The following is a 19,803-nucleotide window of genomic DNA, read 5'->3' on the forward strand; positions in this document are numbered from 1 at the left end:
GTGGAAATGTTTAGCATTCACCTATTAGCACAGAGTTGGAGAGAGAGGAAGAAAAGCATCTCTACCAGAGACATAACAGGAAGACAAGTTTAAGAATTAAATAACAGTTAGCTCTTTTACATGTCATGATTTTTAAAAAAATCAGACTTCATATTTCAGTGAAATCTGCCTTGCTCTCTTTCTCACTGTATCTGTAATCATCATTCACACTGACCACTTATCACTAAATAAAAAGAATTTCACCAGGCAAAGTGAGATAGTGTATAGAGTGCTGAACTTGGAGACAGGAATATGGGTTCAAATCTTGCCTTTGGCATTTACTAGCTACGTGACCACTGGCAAGTTATTTCATTTCTCTGAGCCTCATACAAATCTTTATGATTGTGAGTTACAACTTTAATTGAGTATGAATAGAACAAAGCTATTTCTTACTTTCTCTTTTCTGCACGGGAGCTAACTTCTTTGATCTAATCCTGTTCATGGGTTCTTAGGGTCCTTTAGATGGCATCCATTCAGGAATGGCCTAGTCCCAAGCCGCAATTTCTGCTTCTGGTTTTAGTGTGTGCTTTTGGTTATATTTAATTTTGCCTTTTGATTTTCTAAGCCCCTAGAATACCCAACAAGTTTAGTTGAAATAACTTTATTCTTATAGAAAATTCTTATCTTTTAACAGACTGTTGAAGAATTGATTTAATATTCTGCATTTCCCTTATTTGGTCAAGGCATTTTTCATTAACGCAAAGGAAGAATGAGATTACAGATATTATGGCAGGTGCCATAACCAAGATCATGACTGAGTTGGGAAAGACTTGACATGTTTATAATTGTTTTAGGAAACAAAAAAATCAAATGAGAGTGGGGCAAAGTTGTCAGATTAAGGAAGATGTACAAAACCAGGAAATTAATGAAGTTGTATTAGGTAGAATCAGTGAAACAAAATGCCCAAGTGGATTTTTGTTGTTGCTATTGCTTTTTAATATTCTGGGAAAGGAGCAAAATATTAATGGATAACTGATTATAACAAACTCAGCAAGAATTCCCATTGTTTGACTAATTTTGCTAGGGTTTCCTATGGAAAAGCACTTTTCCCATAGTCCTTCAAGGTAGCAATGTCTAGATATTTAGCCTACCTATATGTGCTTGTAGTAACATTAGGTTTTATAGAATTCCACCAAAATAAGACAGCTCTAAAGTCCTTATTACATAGCATTTTATAGTTTGATTGTAGCAAACACGATGCTAGGCTACCATGGTGCTTTTGTCTATAAACAAATTGCTGCACTTGAATTACATTTCCTCAAAGGACATAGAAGGAAAGCTAAAAAACAAACAAACAAACAAAAAAGCAAAAAACCTTCCTGGTATGGTGATTCCTGTAACAGTTACCCTACAACTTTTGCTTAGAATGTGGATCTGCTTTAATAGGATTTACAGTGGTTTGGACTCCAGTAGCATGACCTTTTACATGTCAATGATATATATATATATAAATTTTTTTCCCTGGTTTTTTCTTGATGTATGAACCCCTAACTTTTTAGAAAATGCTACTGCTATGGAAAAGGACTAGGGATTGCTCCTGAGACTTCACTGGTATGGGGAACTCCCAATATAGGGAATACTAGGGAATTTTGGGGGCAGCCTGCAGCCTTCAGGTCTATGAGTTTGACACTTCTACACTAAGTGATCATTTCATTTGGTCCCTTTCCTTGGTTGTAAACATATTATCTAAGCAACTCTACCATGTTTTGTAATAGCTTATAAATGAAAAGTCACGCCATAGCAATAATTTTATCTTGGTGTGTCCATTCTGACCAAAAGTATATAATTAAAGAATGATTCAAGTATGTCATTATCTGGTGTTAATCCTAGCTCAGTGGATGTGTTTCCATTTTATGTAGATTGCTGTTTCTGTACCTCAAAGCTAAAAACAACAGGGAAGGTCACGGTTATTGCTCATCTGAGGGATGTGAACGGATCAAGATACAAGCAACAACTAGCTCAAAAGAGATCAGTAATTGCATGGCTAAAGCTTACCCACAATACTCCAAGAAACCATCAGTCACCAAGAAGATGCCAGCAATGTTAACTGGACTCTGTCAAAGCTGTGGCACACATCAGGTAGGAGAGTAGTGACATTATGGACTAGGGGAGAAAACCCATATAATTTTGTGTTAAGAAGGAAAGTGGGCTGGGCATGATGGTACTCATTTATAATCTCTGCTACTGGTGATACTCAGAGTGGTAGATTTCTTGAACTAGGGAGCTTCAGTGGGCTATGCCAGTTGGGTATTTACACTAAATCCAGTGCCAAAATGGTGAGCCTCTAGGAGCAGACCTCTAAGGAGGGGCAAACTGGAAATGGAGCAGATCAAATTCTCCCATGCCAATCATTAGAGGGAAGGAAAGAAAGAAGGAGGGAAGGAGAGAATAAAGGAAGAGAGGTAGAAAGGAAGGAAAGAAGGAAGGGAGGGAGGGAGAGAGAGAGAGAGAGAGAGAGGGAGAACAGATTAAGGACTGCACTGGGCTATAAAAAAAAAAACTGAGGAAAGCCTTTAAGCCTATTGATAGGTTCCAAACAAATGAGATCACAGCTCCTTTGAAGAGTAAGTTAGCAAGTTAAAATTCATAGTGGCATCCCTTAATTTTTAGCTAGTTAGGTGGCATAATGGATAGAATGGTGGACCTGGAATTAGGAAGACTTGAGTTCAAAATCTGGCTTCAAACACATGCTAGCTATGTGACCCTGGGCAAGTCATTTAACCTCTGCCTCAGTTTCCTCATCTGTAAAATGAATGTAATTATAACACCTACCTCTCACAGTTGTGAGGATAAAATGTGACAATATTTGTAAAATGCTTTGTAAACTTTAAAGTATAACATAAATACTAGCTTCTATTATTTAGCCCAGTGGTGAAGTTTTTGATATTCACAGAATTTGGACTAGACAAAAAATGTCTCTCCTGATTACATTAACAAGGTTTGCAAGACATATGACTTTGCAATGCAGAGAATATATTTTAATATAGTTCATATATATTACATATATGCACATATATTTTTTTTCTGAAACTAGGTCTCCCTATCTTTTTTGTTTTGTTTGTTTTGTTTTTGGATCTCCCTATCTTACCCATGCTGGAAGTACTTAAACCATTCATGGACTTGATTGCAATACTGATCAACAGGGAACCTTTAAAACTGCTCTGTTTTTCCAACCTAAGCTAGTCCACCTTTCCTTAGGCAGCCTAGTAGCCATTCCTTACCCATCATATTGGTGCCAGATTCAGTGGAGAGACGTGATTGGTGTTAGCCCTTCCACATCTGAAAACTCTTCCCTGTTAGTAGGGACTACAGGAATGTGCCGCCATGCTCACCACCTTCTTTTCTTTATATTTAATATGATTCTGTAATCTCACTATCTACATACTTCAATACTTCAATGATGTAAAAATGTTGTTTCCTTTTTTTCCCCCGTTATGTGTGAGCTCTTTTTAGAAAATGCCATTTTATAAGGACTTGGGACCATTTGTGTTTTCGTTGGTGTAGGGAACTCCTGGATGAGGAAATTGCCTCCACCAATGCTGATCACCACTATTTCTGAAACTTGTATTCTTAGATTGTTGCCTGAAGTACTGAGAAGTTAAGTGACTTGCCTAGGGTCACACAACCAGTATGTATTAGAGGCTGGACTAGAATCCATGTCTTCTTGAACAAAGAGACAACAGTCTAAATCTGACCTAAAAATTAGATGCACAAGAAGGGGTTCAAAATGAAAACAGACCCATCACAGATAAAAATAAGTGCATAGCACAGTAACTCCTTACCATGATGTGCAAGAACACCCACATACTTCCTGCCCTTTGATGCTGATCTCCCTAAAAAAAAAGGAAACAGACTTTCATAAGAGAAATTTTTTAAAAATCATGTGGCAAGATTTGGGGTAAACCACAGAAACAAAATACATTTAGGGGGAAGATTAGTGATCAGCTTTGTGAGATCACTTTTATCTGTCAAAGTAGCATTGAGGTTGAAAAAGAGAAATATGGTATAGGTGAGATTTTTTTTAAAGAGCTGAAATTGACACAAAATGCATTGCATACTACTGTGGGAAAATATACTTTAATCTTTCTTTTCCTTTCTTATCAACACTAGGGGAGTCTGGGAAAAATAAAAACCTTTCCCTTGCCACATCCGTTCTTTTGTTTTTGTTTTTGTTTTTTCTGTTCCCAGATACATTTATAAGAGTAAACTGGAACAGGCAGAAATGATTACATTAGGCTTTCCCGTAACATACAATAAGCGCTCTTCTAGAAAAACACCACCCTCACTTTAAAACTTTCCATCCATTCATCAACCACTTTTTTATCTTAAGTTTTGTTTAATTCTTTTTCTTTGATCAGCCATGGCTCTAGTTTTAGTGACAATAACTTATTCAAGTAATACTACATCTCTAGTTTAATTTTTCCATTGGCTCTGTCCATAGAGTTCCTCTGATCCAAGGGACTTAGGGGCTTTATAAGGCCCCTGAAAAACGTTAGAGGATTTTTCTTTTTTAGAGAAAACTAAAGTTCTCAGGTTGGCAGTGACTAGTATGATATCACATGAAGCATTTAGTAGTTGAATTATTTTAGAATAGAAGTTTTGGACGGAATGAGGTCTGGTATCATAGTGTCGTAGATTGAGAGCTCAAACCGCCATGTAGTTCAACCCTCTCATTTTACAGCTTAGGAAATTGAGGTTTTAGAGTGTTAAGTGACTTGCCAGAGGTCCCACACTATAAGCATTAGACCTATGATTTAAACTCGTGTCCTCTCACTCTCGGATCAGTGTTATTTCTCTTGTAACATGCTATTTCCTAACATGATTCCCCAGAGCCCCAGTGTTCTGGTGCCGGTGGAGTTCATTGAAGGAAAGTATTTGTTGTTCAGATATTGTTTCAGTCCTGTCTGACTCTCTGTGACCCCATTTGGGGTTTTCTTGGCAAAGATACTGGAGTGATTTGCCATTTCCTTCTCCAGCTCCTTTTACAGATGAGGAAGTTGAGGCAAATAGGGCAAAGTGACTTGCCCAGGGTCACACAGCTAGTAAATATCTGAGGCCAGGTTTGAACTCATGAAAATGAGTCTTCTCAACTTCAGGTCCAGCACTCTATCCACTGCCCCACCGAGCTGCCCGAAAGCATGTATAGACATATCTAACTACTGAATTTGTATCTCTTTGATCACTAATCAGTCAACAAGTACTTATTTGTATGTTTAGTGTTGAGATTTTCCAGAGTAAGAAACATGGTCCCTGTTGTCAAGGTCACTGACAATTCAATTGGGAGATAAATCTAGTGTATGTAAAACAATTAGAAAGCAAATCAAACAGCTAATAAACTGTTAAATGGAGTGATTGACTGCAATCTTTTTCATTCCTAAGAGGAGTAGACCTACTTTTTGGAAAATATGGAACTTGATACAGGTTTTGAAAGTTTACAGGGCTTGGATAGACAGAGGCAAGACAAGACAGCATTCCAGGTGATGGGACCACCACTGAGTATAGGGCCAGAGGCAGGAAGGAGCATAATAGATTTAAGAGACAGTGAGGTACTAAACATGACTGGAAGGGAGGGTTGATGTTATGGGGTTATATGTGAGAAATAAGGTCAAGGTCATATTCTAGAGCAGAGATGTCAAACTTATGGCCACTCCTGAGTTTGGTCAGACCAGATTAAAATGTAATTGGGAAATCTTTAACGAAATAAATTAAAATACAGTACAATATAATGTTAATTTGTGTTTTTCTGTGTCAATATGCAGTCTCAGGACTCTGTTCCTATTTGAGTTTGATGCCACTGTTCTAGAGGGGTTTTGAAAGCAACACAATTTGCATTTGAGGCAATAGAAAACAAGGAATCACTGACATTTTTTTGACTTGGGGAGTGAAAAGATGAAAGCCTGTCACTTAGTGGCTTTGTTCTAACTCTTCACCAAAGTAGAGATTCAGGATCCTCTAAAAACAACTGAGAAGGGTTTTCAGAACCCCCTGAAAATGTGAAACATCTCTGACCTAGGAGCTCCAGCCAAAGTGAGTTTAAGGTATTTAAGGGAGGTAATTTTTGTAGCCAAATTCAGATGATGTGTGTTGACTTATTTCATTACCTAGATGGTGTTTACCAGTGATCCTCACAAGTTCTACTTGCCTGTACAGTTCCAGTCACCTAGCAAAGCAGACATTCAGCGTGGAAATAAATCCTTCATCTCTGTGAGTAAAAGCTTATTAGTGAACTTCTCTTGTTTATTTGAAAATAATTGTTAAAGACAATCATATAGCATTTTAAGCTTGCAGAATGTTTTTTCTACATTATCTCATTGGAACATCATCACAGTCCTGTAAAGTAGGTATTCTAAATATTATCCCTAATTTACAGATGAGGAAACTGAGTCTAGGAAAAGCTAAGTGCTTTGCCTAAAGTTGAATAGCTACTAAGTGTCAGGAGCAGAATCTGAAGCCAGATCTTTGGCCCATCAACATGAGTGGTTTCTGGGAATTGTTATTTATTTGTACAATCAGTTCTTAGTGACCTGTGCCACTGGAAAAAAAAGAAGCAGTCGCAGAGAGAGCCACTAAATTAATTGGCTTTCATTTATATTGGTTTTGTTTTGTTTTGTTTTTCTCCTACAGCCAGAGCAGATTTATCTTCCTAATTACCTTCAGTTTGAACTAAGATTAAGATGAGTTTATATTACTAAAGCACATATTGACTGAGAGTGAGCATAAGGTGATTTAGGAATCAGCTGAGTGTCGGGAAAAAACTACCTCAGATAAAAATAATATTTTCCCTTGGAAAATCCACATGCAGGTAATCCCTGAACTTTTGCATTTGTATACTGGAAAGTATGGGAAATAAATTCATCATGGAAGTGAGTATTTTGCATTACTATAACATTAGGCATTATTTAACCCAGGTCCTCTGACTCCAAACCAGTATACTTTCTACTAAACCATGATGATCCTTCCATATATTAAACTAACATCTCCTCCATTTTTACTGATGACAAAACTGGAAGCTTTCAGTTTTTGAGGGTCTTTCCCAGGGCTCCCCAGTGGCTAGAGAGCTATTCTCAAAGCCAGGAAGAACTGGGTCAAGTCCCACTTTGATACATATTATTGGCTGTATGACTTTAGGCAAGTCAGTTGACCATCTTAGTGCTCTAGACATTGCTCTAATATTGTAAGTTGCAAAGAACATACTGACCTGCATTGTTAAAGGGAGTTTCCTTACCTGGAAGTTGCCTAAATCAACAACATCACAGACACTTAGAGCTGTGAACTCCAGTGATACACACAGAATTGGGTTCAGTGAGCTGTATCTGATCATCACAGTGGCTTCTGCAGGTATCTTGTATGTGGGCTTGTCAAAAATGAGTCAATATTGATATTGTCAAATTGTGAAACTTTTTCATGAAATTGGCTGCCATGCTAACATCAGATGACTTAACCATAACCACAGGCCAAATTGAATCTCCAAAAATGATTGCTCAGAGCAGAGTGATATGTCTCTTTAAAGGCAACCAAGAATCAACTACCCAACAAAATTGACATAATCTTTAGGGGAAAAGATGTATATTCAATGAAATAGTAGACTTTCAAATTTTCCCCATGAAAGACCAGAACTAACCAGAAAGTTTGATCTTCAAATACAAGACTCAAGAGAGCACAAAAAGGTAACCATGGTATTCAGTAAAGTTAAACTATTTAAATTCCTACACCGGAAGATGATACTTATAACTCTGAGAACAGTATCTCTATTTAGGGCAGTTAGAAGGCATATACTTAGACAGAGGGTGTGGGTATAAGTTGCCTGTGATATGATAAAAAAAATTAAGGGGAGAAAAAAAAAGATTGTACTGGGAAAAAAGGAAAGGGGGAGGCAGAATGGTATATATTATATCACATGAAGAGGCATGAAAGACCTGTTTACAGTAGAGGGAAAGAAAGGAGAGGATGAAACAAAACAAAGGCAAAAATAGACCTAATTAAAAGAGACAAGGAAGGAAACTACATCCTGCTAAAAGGTACCGTAGACAGTGAAGTAATATCAATACTAAACATATATACACCATGTGTTATAGCATTCAGATTCTTAAAGGAGAAGTTAAGTGAGTTACAGGAAGAAATAGACAGCAAAACTATACTAGTAGGAGACCTCAACCTTCCCCTCTCAGAACTAGATAAATCTAACCACAAAATAAACAATAAAGAAGTTAAGGAAGTAAATAGATTTTAGAAAAGTTAGATATACCAGACGTCTGGAGAAAATTGAATGGGGATAGAAAGTAATATACCTTTTTCTCAGCAGTACATGGTACCTACACAAAAATTAACCATGTAGTAGGGCATAAAAATCTCACAATTCAATTCAGAAAGACAGAAATATTAGATACATTCTTTTCAGATCATGATGCAATAAAAATTACATGTAATCCAAGGCCATGGAAAGATAGACTAAAAATCATTTGGAAACTAAATAATCTAATCCTAAAGAATGAGTGGGTCAAACGACAAATCATAGAAACAATCAATAATTTCATCAGAAAGAATGATAATAATGAGACAACATACCAAAATTTATGGGATGCAGCCAAAGTAGTATTTAGGGGAAATTTTATATCTCTAAATGCTTACATGAATAAAATAGAGAAAGAACAGATCAGTGAACTAAGCATGCAACTAAAAAGCTAGAAAAAGAGCAAATTAAGAGTCCCCAGTTAAATACCAAATTAGAGATTCTGAAAATCAAAGGAGAGATTAATAAAATTGAAAGTAAGAAAACTATTGAACTAATAAATAAAACTAAGAGCTAGTTTTATGAAAAAAAAAACAATAAAATAGATAAACCTTTGGTTAATTTGATTAAAAAAAGAAAGAAGAAAACTAAATTATGAATATCAAAAATGAAAAAGGTGAGTTCACCACTAATGAAGAGGAAATTAAAACAATAATTAGGAGCTATTTTGCCCAACTGTATGCCAGTAAATCTGACAATCTAAATGAAATAGACAAATATTTACAAAGATATAAATTGCCAAGATTAACAGAAGAGGAAATAAAATATTTAAATAACACCATTTTAGAAAAAGAAATTGAACAAGCCATCAATGAACTCCCTAAGAAAAAATCTTCAGGGCCAGATAGATTTAGAAGTGAATTCTACCAAACATTTAAAGAACAATTAATTCCAATACTACATAAACTATTTGGAAAAATAGATGAAGTGGCAGGATATAAAATAAACTCACATAAATCATTAGCATTTCTATATGTTACCAACAAAGCTCAGTAAGAAGAGATAGAAAGAGAAATTCCATTTAAAATAACTGTCAGTAATATAAAAGAGTTGGTAGCCTACTTGCCAAGACAAACCCAGGAACCATATGAACACAATCACAAAACACTTTTCACACAGATCAAGGCAGATCTAAACAACTGGAAAAACATCAGTTGCTCATGGGAAGGTTGAGCTAATATAATAAAAATGACAACTGTACCTAAATTAATTTACTTATTCAGTGCCATGCCAATCAAACTACCAGAAATTATTTTGTAGAGCTAGAAAAAATAAAAAAAGAAATTCATCTGGAAGAACAAAAGGTCAAGAATATCAAGGGAATTAATAAAAAAAATGCAAAGGAAGGTGGCCTAGTTATACCAGATCTAAAACTATATTATAAAGCAGCATTCATCAAAACTATTTGGTACTGGCTAAGAAGTAGAGTGGTGGATCAGTGGAATATATTAGGTACTCAACATGCCAGTAGTAAATGATCATAGTAATCCATGGTTTGATAAACCCAAAGACTCCAATTTCTGGGATAAAAACTCACTATTTGTCAAAAACTGTCAGGAAAATTGGATAATAGCATGGCCAAAACTAGGCAAAGACCAACATCTTACTGTATATACCAAGATAAGGTCAAAATAGGCACATGATTTAAATATAGAGGGTCATACCATAAGCAAATTAGGTGAGCAAGGAATAGTTCACCTGTCAGATCTATGGAGAAGGGAAGAATTTATTTCCAAATGAGATAAAGAACATTATGAAATACAAAATGGATAATTTTTATTACATTAAATTGAAAAGTTTTTCACAAACCAAACCAACCCAACCAAGATTAGAAGGAAAGCAGAAAGATGGGAAACAATTTTTACAGTCAGTGATACTTATAAAGGCCTCATTTCTCAAATATATAGCAAACAGAATCAAATTTATAAGAATACAAATAATTCCTCAATTGATAAATGGTTAAAAGATATGCACAGGCAATTTTCAGATTAAGAAGTTCAAACTATTATATGAAAAAATGCTCTAAATCACTATTGATTAGAGAAATGCAAATTAAAACAACTGTAGGTACCACCTCACACATATCAGATTGGCTAATTTGACCAATAAGGAAAATGATAAATGTTGGAGAAGATGTGGAAAAATTGGGACACTAAGGCATTGTTGGTGGAGTTGTGAAGTGATCTAACCATTCTGGAGAGCAATTCAGAACTATGCCCAAAGGGCAATCCAACTCTGCATACTTTTTGATCCAGCAATACCACTACTCGGTCTGTATCCCAAAGAGATTATAAAAAAGGAAAAAGGACCTACCTGAATAAAAATATTTATAGCAGCTTTTTTTGTGGTGGCAAAGAGTTGGAAACTGAGGGGATACCCATCAATTGGGGAATGGCTGAATAAGGTGTGGTATGTGAATGTAATGAAATACTCTTCTGCTATAAGAAATGATGAACAGGTAGATTTCAGAAGAACTTGGAAAGACTTAAATGAACTGATGCTGAGTGAAGTGAGCAGAACTAGGATAACATTGTACACAGTATAACAGCAACATTGTGCAGTGATCAAGTGTGATAGACTTAGCTCTTCTCAGCCATTCAATGATCCAAGACAATTCCAAAAGACTCATGATGGAAAATGTTATTCACGTCCAGAGAAAGAACTATGGAGTCTGAATGCAGAACGAAGTATACTATTTCTACTTTTTTTTTAATGTGTGTGTGTGGCTTTTTCCTTTTGTTCTGTTTCTTCTTTCACAACATGACTAATGTGGAAATATGGTTCCATGATTGCACATGCATAACATATATTAGACTGCTTTCTGTCTTGGGAAGGGGGGATGGGAGAGAGGGAGAAAAAAATTGAAACTCAAAATCTTACAAAAAATGAATTTTGAAAACTATCTTTACGTGTAATTGGAAAAAATAAAATGCTATTTACCAAAAAACAAAAACAAACAAACAAAAAGACTAACAACTTTGAAAAACTTAAGAACTCTAATCAAGGAAGTGAGCAACCATGATTCCAGAGGATGGATGATGAAGCATGCTACCCATCCCCTAAAAGAGAATGGTTTCTAGATGCAGAATGAGACATGGCCAATGTGGAAATTTGTTTTTGCGTGGCTAGGAATATTTGTTTAAAAGGTGTTTGTTTGTTTGTTTGTTTTTCTTTTAAATTAAGGGTATGTAGAAAGGAAAGAAAATAAATGCTGGTTAATTAAAAAATAAAATTTTAAAAATGAATTTTAAAAAATCAAAGGGGAATGGGAAAAGAGAGTAACGAATAGTTGAGAAACCACAAAAATAGCATTAATAGCAGGTAATGTCTTTGTATTATCAGGTCAATGGTACCAACTATCCAGTCACAGGTGTGGGTCTGTATCTCCTTGTTGTGGATGCCTGTAGTGTTCCTTGCCGAGTATCTCAAAACAAATTATTCTCTTTTAATGAAGTTGAACGTCTGAAAGAATATTTAAAAACATCAATTCCTGTGAGGTATGTGAACTTTTTTGTAATAATAATAGTGCACCTTAAGGTTTTTAAAGCACTTTTCCCACAGTAAGTATCTTATTTTATAGGTGAGGAAACTGAGGCTTAGGAACAGTGACTTACCCAGGGTCAAACAGCTAACAATTGTCAAACTAGTTTTCCTCACTCTCCAAATTCAGTGTTCTGTCTACTGTAGGAGGCTACCAGTTTGTATTTCCATACAATAAAAATAGGGTATTTTAAAGCGGTGAAGTACTCTGATAAGATAACAGTTAACTCTGGGCTCTTTAAATTGTCTCCCTACTCTGACATTTTAACATAGTCCATGCCTCTTTTAGTGCTGTGTTCCCTGCCCTCCCCATTCCCCACCCCCAATTTTTGTCCTCTGTAGAACAGTTTCTTTCCCTGTTTTTCTTTGAGGAGTGGTCTCGAATTATTTTCAGTTCAGCAGACCTGCAGATGAACAAATGAGATGGTGTATCCATGTTGACGCTTTGCTGACCATAAAGCAGGACACAGAGACTAGTTATTACTATTATTGTCTGAGGGCTTGAATTCTGGACATTTATGTATTGTTATAGAATCTCTTAGGGGAAAGAAAGACACACTGCGAATTTATTGTTAACCCTCTCTGTTATAGAGATTTGGGTATAGGTGGGAACTGTCTACACAAGTTACTAATGTACCAGAAGGGCCTAAAAGGTCCTTACACGATGATTGCTTTTGCAAGGTATAGACCCTGAGTATAGAGCTAAAGTGAGGGTCCAAGGTCATAATCTGGTGAGGCAGAATGGAGCAGAGCTTTGAAAACAACCTGAGGTATTTTTGATAGAGACCCTCATCTGCCCATCACTTTGAATAAGATGGACAAGTCAGACTTTTTTTGTTGTTGTTTTGGTCATCCTCACGTAGAAGAGACTGTTGTCTTTTGGGAATAATCTAAATCTTTTTTTTTTTTTTAATTTTCACTCTCAGGAATGATCTCAAGGTCCTCTTTAATCCAATGACTGTGATAAAGATTATTTATCATATTAACCATTACTGATGCCCATGTAGTTCACATGCTTTTGTTTAGAAAAGCCCCCAAAATGCACATTTTATTTTGTAAGCCTTTTCCATTTTTGGATTACCTTCAATATATCTTACCATTGTTTTATGTAGACATCAGAAACAGATCTTCACATATTCTGATTTTCATTATTCAGCAGATTATTTGATCTCTCTCTCTTTCTTTCCCTGCTTCCTTCCTCTCTCTCTCCCTCCCTTCCTCTCCCTATCCCCTTCCTTCTTTGTCCCTCTGTCTCTCTCCACTCCCCTGAACAACGGCCCCCCCCCGCAAATATCTTTTTTTTAACTTCCTCACTTCTCCTGCCTTAGATTGTTACTCTTATGGAGGAATCTTTTCCTGGGCCTTATTCTTTAATGTTTTGTTGTAAACAATTAATTCTAAAACATCCAAGAATTCAGCCTGATATGAATTTTGCCACAGATATTCAAGATAGTCCTTTGAACTCACAAATCACTCTGCCAACAGATTATTTAGGTGTAAGATTTAGCTGTGCAAATGAATACTCTCCTGGGGCTACTAGGATTAACTTCTAGAGTATCAGTTCTTAGCCCTTTTTGTGCCATGGGCCTCTTTCACCAGTCTGGTGAGGTCAATGGGCTTATTATCAAAATAATGCTTTTTTTTTTCCAGAAAAATTCCCAATTGAAGATAATTCTAAATTTCAGTTAGAGGTTAATGAAAAAGTGTGTGTGTGAGAGAGAGAGAGAGAGAGAGAGAGTGTGTGTTGTGTGTGTGTGCGTGCATATATATTCCCATTTAAGTTCACCAAATGTCTAAAATTTATCCAAAGATAGCTTAGGGGGTCCATGGACCTCAGGTTAAGAACCCCTTTTTAGAGTCACTGAATTCCTGGGCAGATGGAAGGCATTCCATGAAACTGGGCTGGGCAGCTCTCATCTATGCAGAGGTAGTCAAAGCTTTAGGATTTCTTGAGACTCTGTTTTTGAGGCATCCTGCTGCTGAGATTGCTTGGCCTTTAGAAGGGAATTCTGGCTGCTTCCATCACACATTGGCTCTGTACCCCCTACTAAAAGAGTTACAGCCTGAGCCCTTCGCTAGCTCAGTCTACCTAAAATATCTATGGCTTATCCAAGTTTATATTTTGTCTTTGCTGGGGATAGTTTATGAGAAGGTAAGGGGTATGAGGCTGGAGAAAATGAGGGGCATTTGTGTGTATATAATAGACATTTCACTGAATGAAAATGAAGTATTCTAAATTTTTTAAAATATAGGTCAATTGTTCTGCTGAGCACAAGAGGAGAAATTAAAAATCTGAATATTTCTGAAGCTTTAATACCCCTGGGATTAGCCAAACCAGCTCATCTTCATAACAAAGGTTGGTATTTACATTTTTGTGGATAACTCTTAAGTTGCTTATGCTATCTACATTTTTATATGTTCACTGGGAACTTTAACTTGTCAATGAATGAAAGAAATAAAAATTAAAAGGTATACCCTCTCTTTTTCTGCCTTTTCCATCATTGACTGTTCCTTATAAAAAAGGGTCTCTTTTTGTTTAGTACTTTATTTTCTCCTAACTATACATAAAAAACATTTTTTCAACATTCATTTTTAAAATTGAGTTCCAAATTCTCTTTCTCCCTCCCCACCCTTCTCACTGAGAAGGCAAGCAATTTGACATAGGTTATATATGTGTAGTCATGCAAAACATTTCCATATTAGTCATGTTGTAAAAGAAAACATAGACCAAAATAAAAAATCCAAGAAAAATAAAGTTAAAAAAAAATATGCTTTGAATCTGTATTCTGACTCTATCAGTTCTTTCTCTGGGGATGGATGGCATTTTTCATCATAAGTCTTTCAGAATTGTCTTGGATCCTTGTATTGTTGAGAATAGCTAAGTCATTCACAGTTGATCTTACAAATATTGTTATTACTGTGCACAATTTTCTCCTGGTTCTACTTATTTCTTTTTGTGTCAGTTCATGTAAGTCTTTCCAGGTTTTTCTGAGAGCATCTATCTCATCATTTCTTATAGCACAATTAGTATTCCCTAACGTATCATAACTTATTCAATCATTCCCCAATTGATGGGTATCCTCTTAGTTTCCAATTCTTTGCCACCAGAAAAGAGCTGATATAAATATTTTTGTACATATAGGTCCTTTTCCTTTTGGTTTTTTATCTCTGTTGAGATACAGACCTAGTAATGGTATTGCTGGGTCAAAGGATATGCATGGCTTTGGGCATAGTTCCAAGTTGCTCTATATAATAATTGAATCCATTGACAACTCCACTACCAGTGTTTTCATGTCTCAATTTTCCCACATCCCCTCCTCCATTTGTCATTTTCCTTTTCTAGCCTATTAGGTGTGAGGTAGTACCTCAGAATTATTTTAATTTGCATTTCTCCAATCAGTAGTGATTTAGAACATTTTTTTTACATGACTATAAATAGCTTTGATTACTTTATCTGAAAACTTACTATATATTTTTTGATCGTTTATCATTTGTAGAATGGTTCTTATTTTTATAAATTTGACTCATTTCTCTATTTATTTGAGAGATGAGGCCTTTTTCAGAGAAACTTGCTTCAAAATTTTTTCACAGTTGTAATTGCTAACTATATTTCCCTCCATCCTATTTCCCCCCATTTATTCTAGTCTCTCCTTTTACCCTGTCCCTCCTCAAAATTGTCTTGTTTCTGACTACCACCTCCCCCAATCTGCCCTCCCTTCTATGAGCACCCCTCCATCCCCTTCCCCTCCTACAAAAATATGAAAGGTTTCACAAATTTGCATGTCATCCTTGTGCAGGGGCTATGCTAATCTTCTCTGTATCATTCCAATTTTACCTTCCAAAAGCATTTATTCTATACTTACCATGTGCTGTGTACTGTGTTAGTAAGGCTGATATAGATAACAAGCAAGTAAGAAAGTCCCTGACCTCAAGGAATTTATTCTAATAGAGGAAGACAAAATATTTAGAAGACTAATAGCCAGAGAGGAGTGTTTGGAACAGGGAAGTGAGAGGGAATGGGGAAGTGTCCTCCAGATGAAGGCCACCATGCTGGACTGAAAATTTAAAAGCAAAAGAGCTTTTAAAAAGAAATGTATGGGAATGTATTTTGTTGCTTGGGACAAGATGTGGGTGGCAGGAGTTAGTTTGCTGACTTAAGGGAATGTGGATTTCATGGTTATCCCTGGTTTGAGCACCCTCTGGCCTTACATAGAACTCTGTAACTAATAACTGGGCTCTTATGTTGCAGGGAGTATAGTATTCCTGGGATTCAGCGGAAACTTTAAACCAGCGTGGACCAAACTGTTTACCAGTCCTGCTGGACAGGGCCTAGGGCTGCTTGAAAAATACATACCTTTGCAACTGGAAGAGTATGGCTGCGACAAAGTCCACAGTATCCGAAGAAGAGACATCGAACTTTTAAAGAGAGCTTCAAGAGCACATTAGAGACTAAAATATAACTTAAGTGCTAGGGGAAAATGTGAACTAACTTATTTAATTTATGGCATTTTAAATGACACTGTTAAAACCTGAGGAAATCATTTTGCTGTTTGCGACAGAAGCCTGAATCGACAGCTTCAGTGCCAGTCTGTGCACCTTCTCATTGTACAAAATGTTAAAGAATTTATTCCTATTTGTAAAGCCAGTTTATTCAGAGTGTCTCTTCTCCCTTTCCCTTGATGCCTTTCCCTCCTCCTCCTCCCCCATCCTAGTTTGTATTTACTGTACACAGTTTTCTAGTTTTTGTATTGTGGAGAAACCTGGGGTGTTCACAAGAATGTGCCTGAGGCTAATTTGGGGGCAAGTCTTCTTGTGCCTTGGATTACTTGAAGTCTGACATTCAGTTGTGTGTCTTATAGCCATTTGAACTCATCAGGTGGCACGTGGAGATGATTCTTTTGTGTCTGTCCTCAGGCAGACTTTGAGGATTTTACGTGTTACTGACTGACTTTATTTTTGTTGTTAGTTTCTAAGTGGCAGCTCAGGCGTGGCTTCTGTCCTTGTCTGGACATGGTCACTTTGTTCACTTTTACACTGAGTTTGTGTGTGTGTGTGTGTGTGTGTGTGTGTGTGTGTGTGTGTGTGTATTCAGTTTTTTAATAGTGAAATGAATTGGGAAGAAAGGGCTATTTCTGAGGTAAGAATTTCTTAACCTATGAACATCAGGAGATTTTTTAAATTCCAGTATTAAAGTCTGAAGTTGATTGGGACCATTTTGCAGCTTTAATCCTTAGCCTGCTCTAGCTGTATATTTGTGTCTTATATGCAGTGCTAAGTTGGATATTTACATTTTTACTCATATTTAATAATCAGGCTCTCTTCCTGACCTGTGACTTTTTAGAACCTTGGGCCTTGCTTGGGCTCCAGTGATGCGTAAGCCTTTCTACTCACAGATCTGCCTGAGGGTCCTAGGAAGCTAGCTACCTCCCGATATGGTTATTCCCAAGGGTAAGGGAATGAGCTTCTATTCTGAAGCCCTAGATCTCATGGAAGAAGTGTAGAACTAGACCTTTTTATAGTCTAGAAAGAGTAGGTTATCCTGATTCATCATAGTTTTGAGATTAAGTAGAACAGAGTGGTAATTGTACCCTATTTCACTCTCCAGTTATGTGCATGGCTTTTGTGGCTACTAAGGAGGGTTCCATGCAGCAAGGGGAGTGGCTAGACCCTTTAGGCAACAGATTATAGGATACTAGATTTAGAACTAGAAGGAACTTTAGAGGTCATTTAATCCAAATCCTTCATTTCATGGATAGGGATGAGGGATAGAGTGACTTGCCCATGGTCACAGAGATCATATGTGCCAGGATTCAAACCCAGGTCCTCTGCCTCCAATCTAGTGTTCTCTCCACTGTATTACACTCTAATCCAATAGGAAAAAGGAATCAATAGGTGGGTAGCTGGGTCCTTTGTCACTGAGTTAATCAGGTTTTATAAATAAAACAAGTGAGGGTAGGGGCGGGTTGGGATTGTTAGGGGAGATGGGAGTTAGGGGAAGGAGTTGAGCATTCATACATACAACTTCACTTTTTTCAACCATATGCAAGGGTGGGCATGACAGTGCCTTTGAGTAAAGGGGAAATTGATGAGCAGCTCTGACTCTTTCTATTATTTCACAAAGTATGCTACCTCAAAGTGCTACCAATAAAACTTTTCCAATTGTAAAAACATTGTTCGCTCAGTTTTGTTCTCTAATCAAGTTTACCTTGAATGGGGATAAGGTAAGTACTTGCTATGAGTCATGGTGGATTGGGACTTGGAAAAGGGACACAGGTTTGTAAACTTCTCTGTGATCCAAGTAGTTTGACAGCTCTGTTTTGGGAGTAGGCTTTCATCCAGATTGACTAAAGGAGCCACTTACAGTGAGACTCCATAAGCTTTCTTTTTCCCGATTTTTTGATGCCACCAATCCACCAATTAGATCTTCAGTGACTGGAGTCAGAGTATCCTGGGTGCTTCTTTAAGAAACCAAATGTAAAGACTTTACTGAAAGAAGGAAGGCGGGGGCCAACCGTCCACAAAGGAGAACTTTTATTAGGTAATAACAGAAACCACATCTGACCTGAACCACAAAAATACCCATAATGCCCTAGTCCTGGACTCTAGTCCAGTTCACTAACAATAAATATTTCTTTGTGATTAAAATGATGTTATAGTAGGCATGCTTTTTTATTTGAGTATCTCACATTGCTTCATAATGCTTATCATCAATCAAAACAAGGTCTAATAACAATTTATTTGGATAACTTTTATATGGATAGTCTTATCCACCACCTGTAAGCCTTTTTCTTCAAACAAGTTTAGTCATGTAAATTGATCCATGCATTTCAAGCAGATGGTAGCTCTCAATCAGATGAGGTATTTGATTCTCGTTCCTCCCCACCTCCCCACCCCCAAAAAAAGAAATGTGGTACTATAATGAGAAATGCAAGGTGACCTCAAGTGTCCTCAGCCTCTATTTTGAGGTTTTGTTGAAAGATTCTTTTTCTACCACCTGAGAGATGTCATTTCAAATTCAGTTTTCTTGATGTTGGAATGAGAGATGAAAGGCTGAGTTAGCCCTGTGGTATTTGGACCTCAAGCAGTCTCAGAGCTGATGTTTTGACTCTAGTATTTATGGCCCCCCCTCTGCTGTTGACTTCATTGGAAATGAACACTTTCTCATACCCTTAACTGGATATGTTCAATTTAGAGAGAAGGGGTGGATTGGAGACAAGTGTTGGGGAGGAAAAACAGATCTTTTTTAAAAAAATTTATTTATTTTTAGTTTTCAACATTCACTTCCTTAAGATTTTTAGTTCCAAATTTTCTCCCCATCTCTCCCCTCCCCCCACCCCAAGACAACATGCAATCTAATACAGGCTTTGCATATACATTCATATTGAACTTATTTTCACATTAGTCATGTTGTACAGAAGAGTTAGAACCAACGGGAGAAACCATGAGAAAGTAGAAACAGACAAAAAAAAAGAGATCAAGTAATATGCTTCTATCTGCATTCAGACTCCATAGTTCTTTTTCTGGATGTTGACAGCATTTTCCATCATGGATCCTTTGGAGTTGTCTTGGATCCTTGCATTGCTGAGAGGTCTGAAGAACAGATCTTGACAGATTGGTATTTAAGCATTCCTTAAGAGATTAGAAAATACGTATCTGCTCAGCTGAAAGGATTGTGGGATCATAGATTTAGAGCTGGAAAGGACCATAGAAGCCACTAAACACTTCTATGCCTTAGTTTCCTCACTATACACAACATTCTGTCTTTTCATAAACATAGTGCTGCCTAGGATGTTGGCAGCTATGGGCAGAATCCCGGTTATCTCTGCTAGTTCTGCCTAAAGTTAAACATCATGGACAATCCCAAATTTTTATCAGATTCAATTGTTTATTTCCTTTGATTATTTGGCAACAAATTATTAAGAAGTTAAACTCAT

The 19,803-nt window shown here is 36.7% G+C and overlaps 1 protein-coding gene and 1 non-coding gene across 5 annotated transcripts in view; one reads left to right on the plus strand and one right to left on the minus strand.

Moving 5' to 3' along the window:
* CEMIP2 (cell migration inducing hyaluronidase 2) overlaps nt 1–16,673 on the plus strand; it is a 97,552-nt gene extending 80,879 nt beyond the window's left edge. For all 4 annotated transcript variants that reach the window (XM_027839537.1, XM_027839539.1, XM_027839540.1 and 1 more), the window contains 5 exons: nt 1,899–2,118; nt 6,145–6,243; nt 11,672–11,826; nt 14,122–14,225; nt 16,119–16,673. In XM_027839537.1, coding sequence (XP_027695338.1) covers nt 1,899–2,118; nt 6,145–6,243; nt 11,672–11,826; nt 14,122–14,225; nt 16,119–16,315 — 775 coding nt within the window. In that variant the 3' untranslated portion in view covers nt 16,316–16,673. The remainder of the gene's footprint in view (nt 1–1,898; nt 2,119–6,144; nt 6,244–11,671; nt 11,827–14,121; nt 14,226–16,118) is intronic.
* On the minus strand, nt 15,622–15,724 carry LOC114026134. The gene has a single exon (XR_003567098.1). It is a non-coding gene; the product is annotated as a U6 spliceosomal RNA (small nuclear RNA).
* Nucleotides 16,674–19,803: the final 3,130 nt, after the last annotated feature.

The sequence above is a fragment of the Vombatus ursinus genome, unplaced genomic scaffold (assembly GCF_900497805.2).
Source record: "Vombatus ursinus unplaced genomic scaffold, bare-nosed wombat genome assembly UNPS02014832.1, whole genome shotgun sequence".
Lineage (NCBI taxonomy): Eukaryota > Metazoa > Chordata > Mammalia > Diprotodontia > Vombatidae > Vombatus > Vombatus ursinus.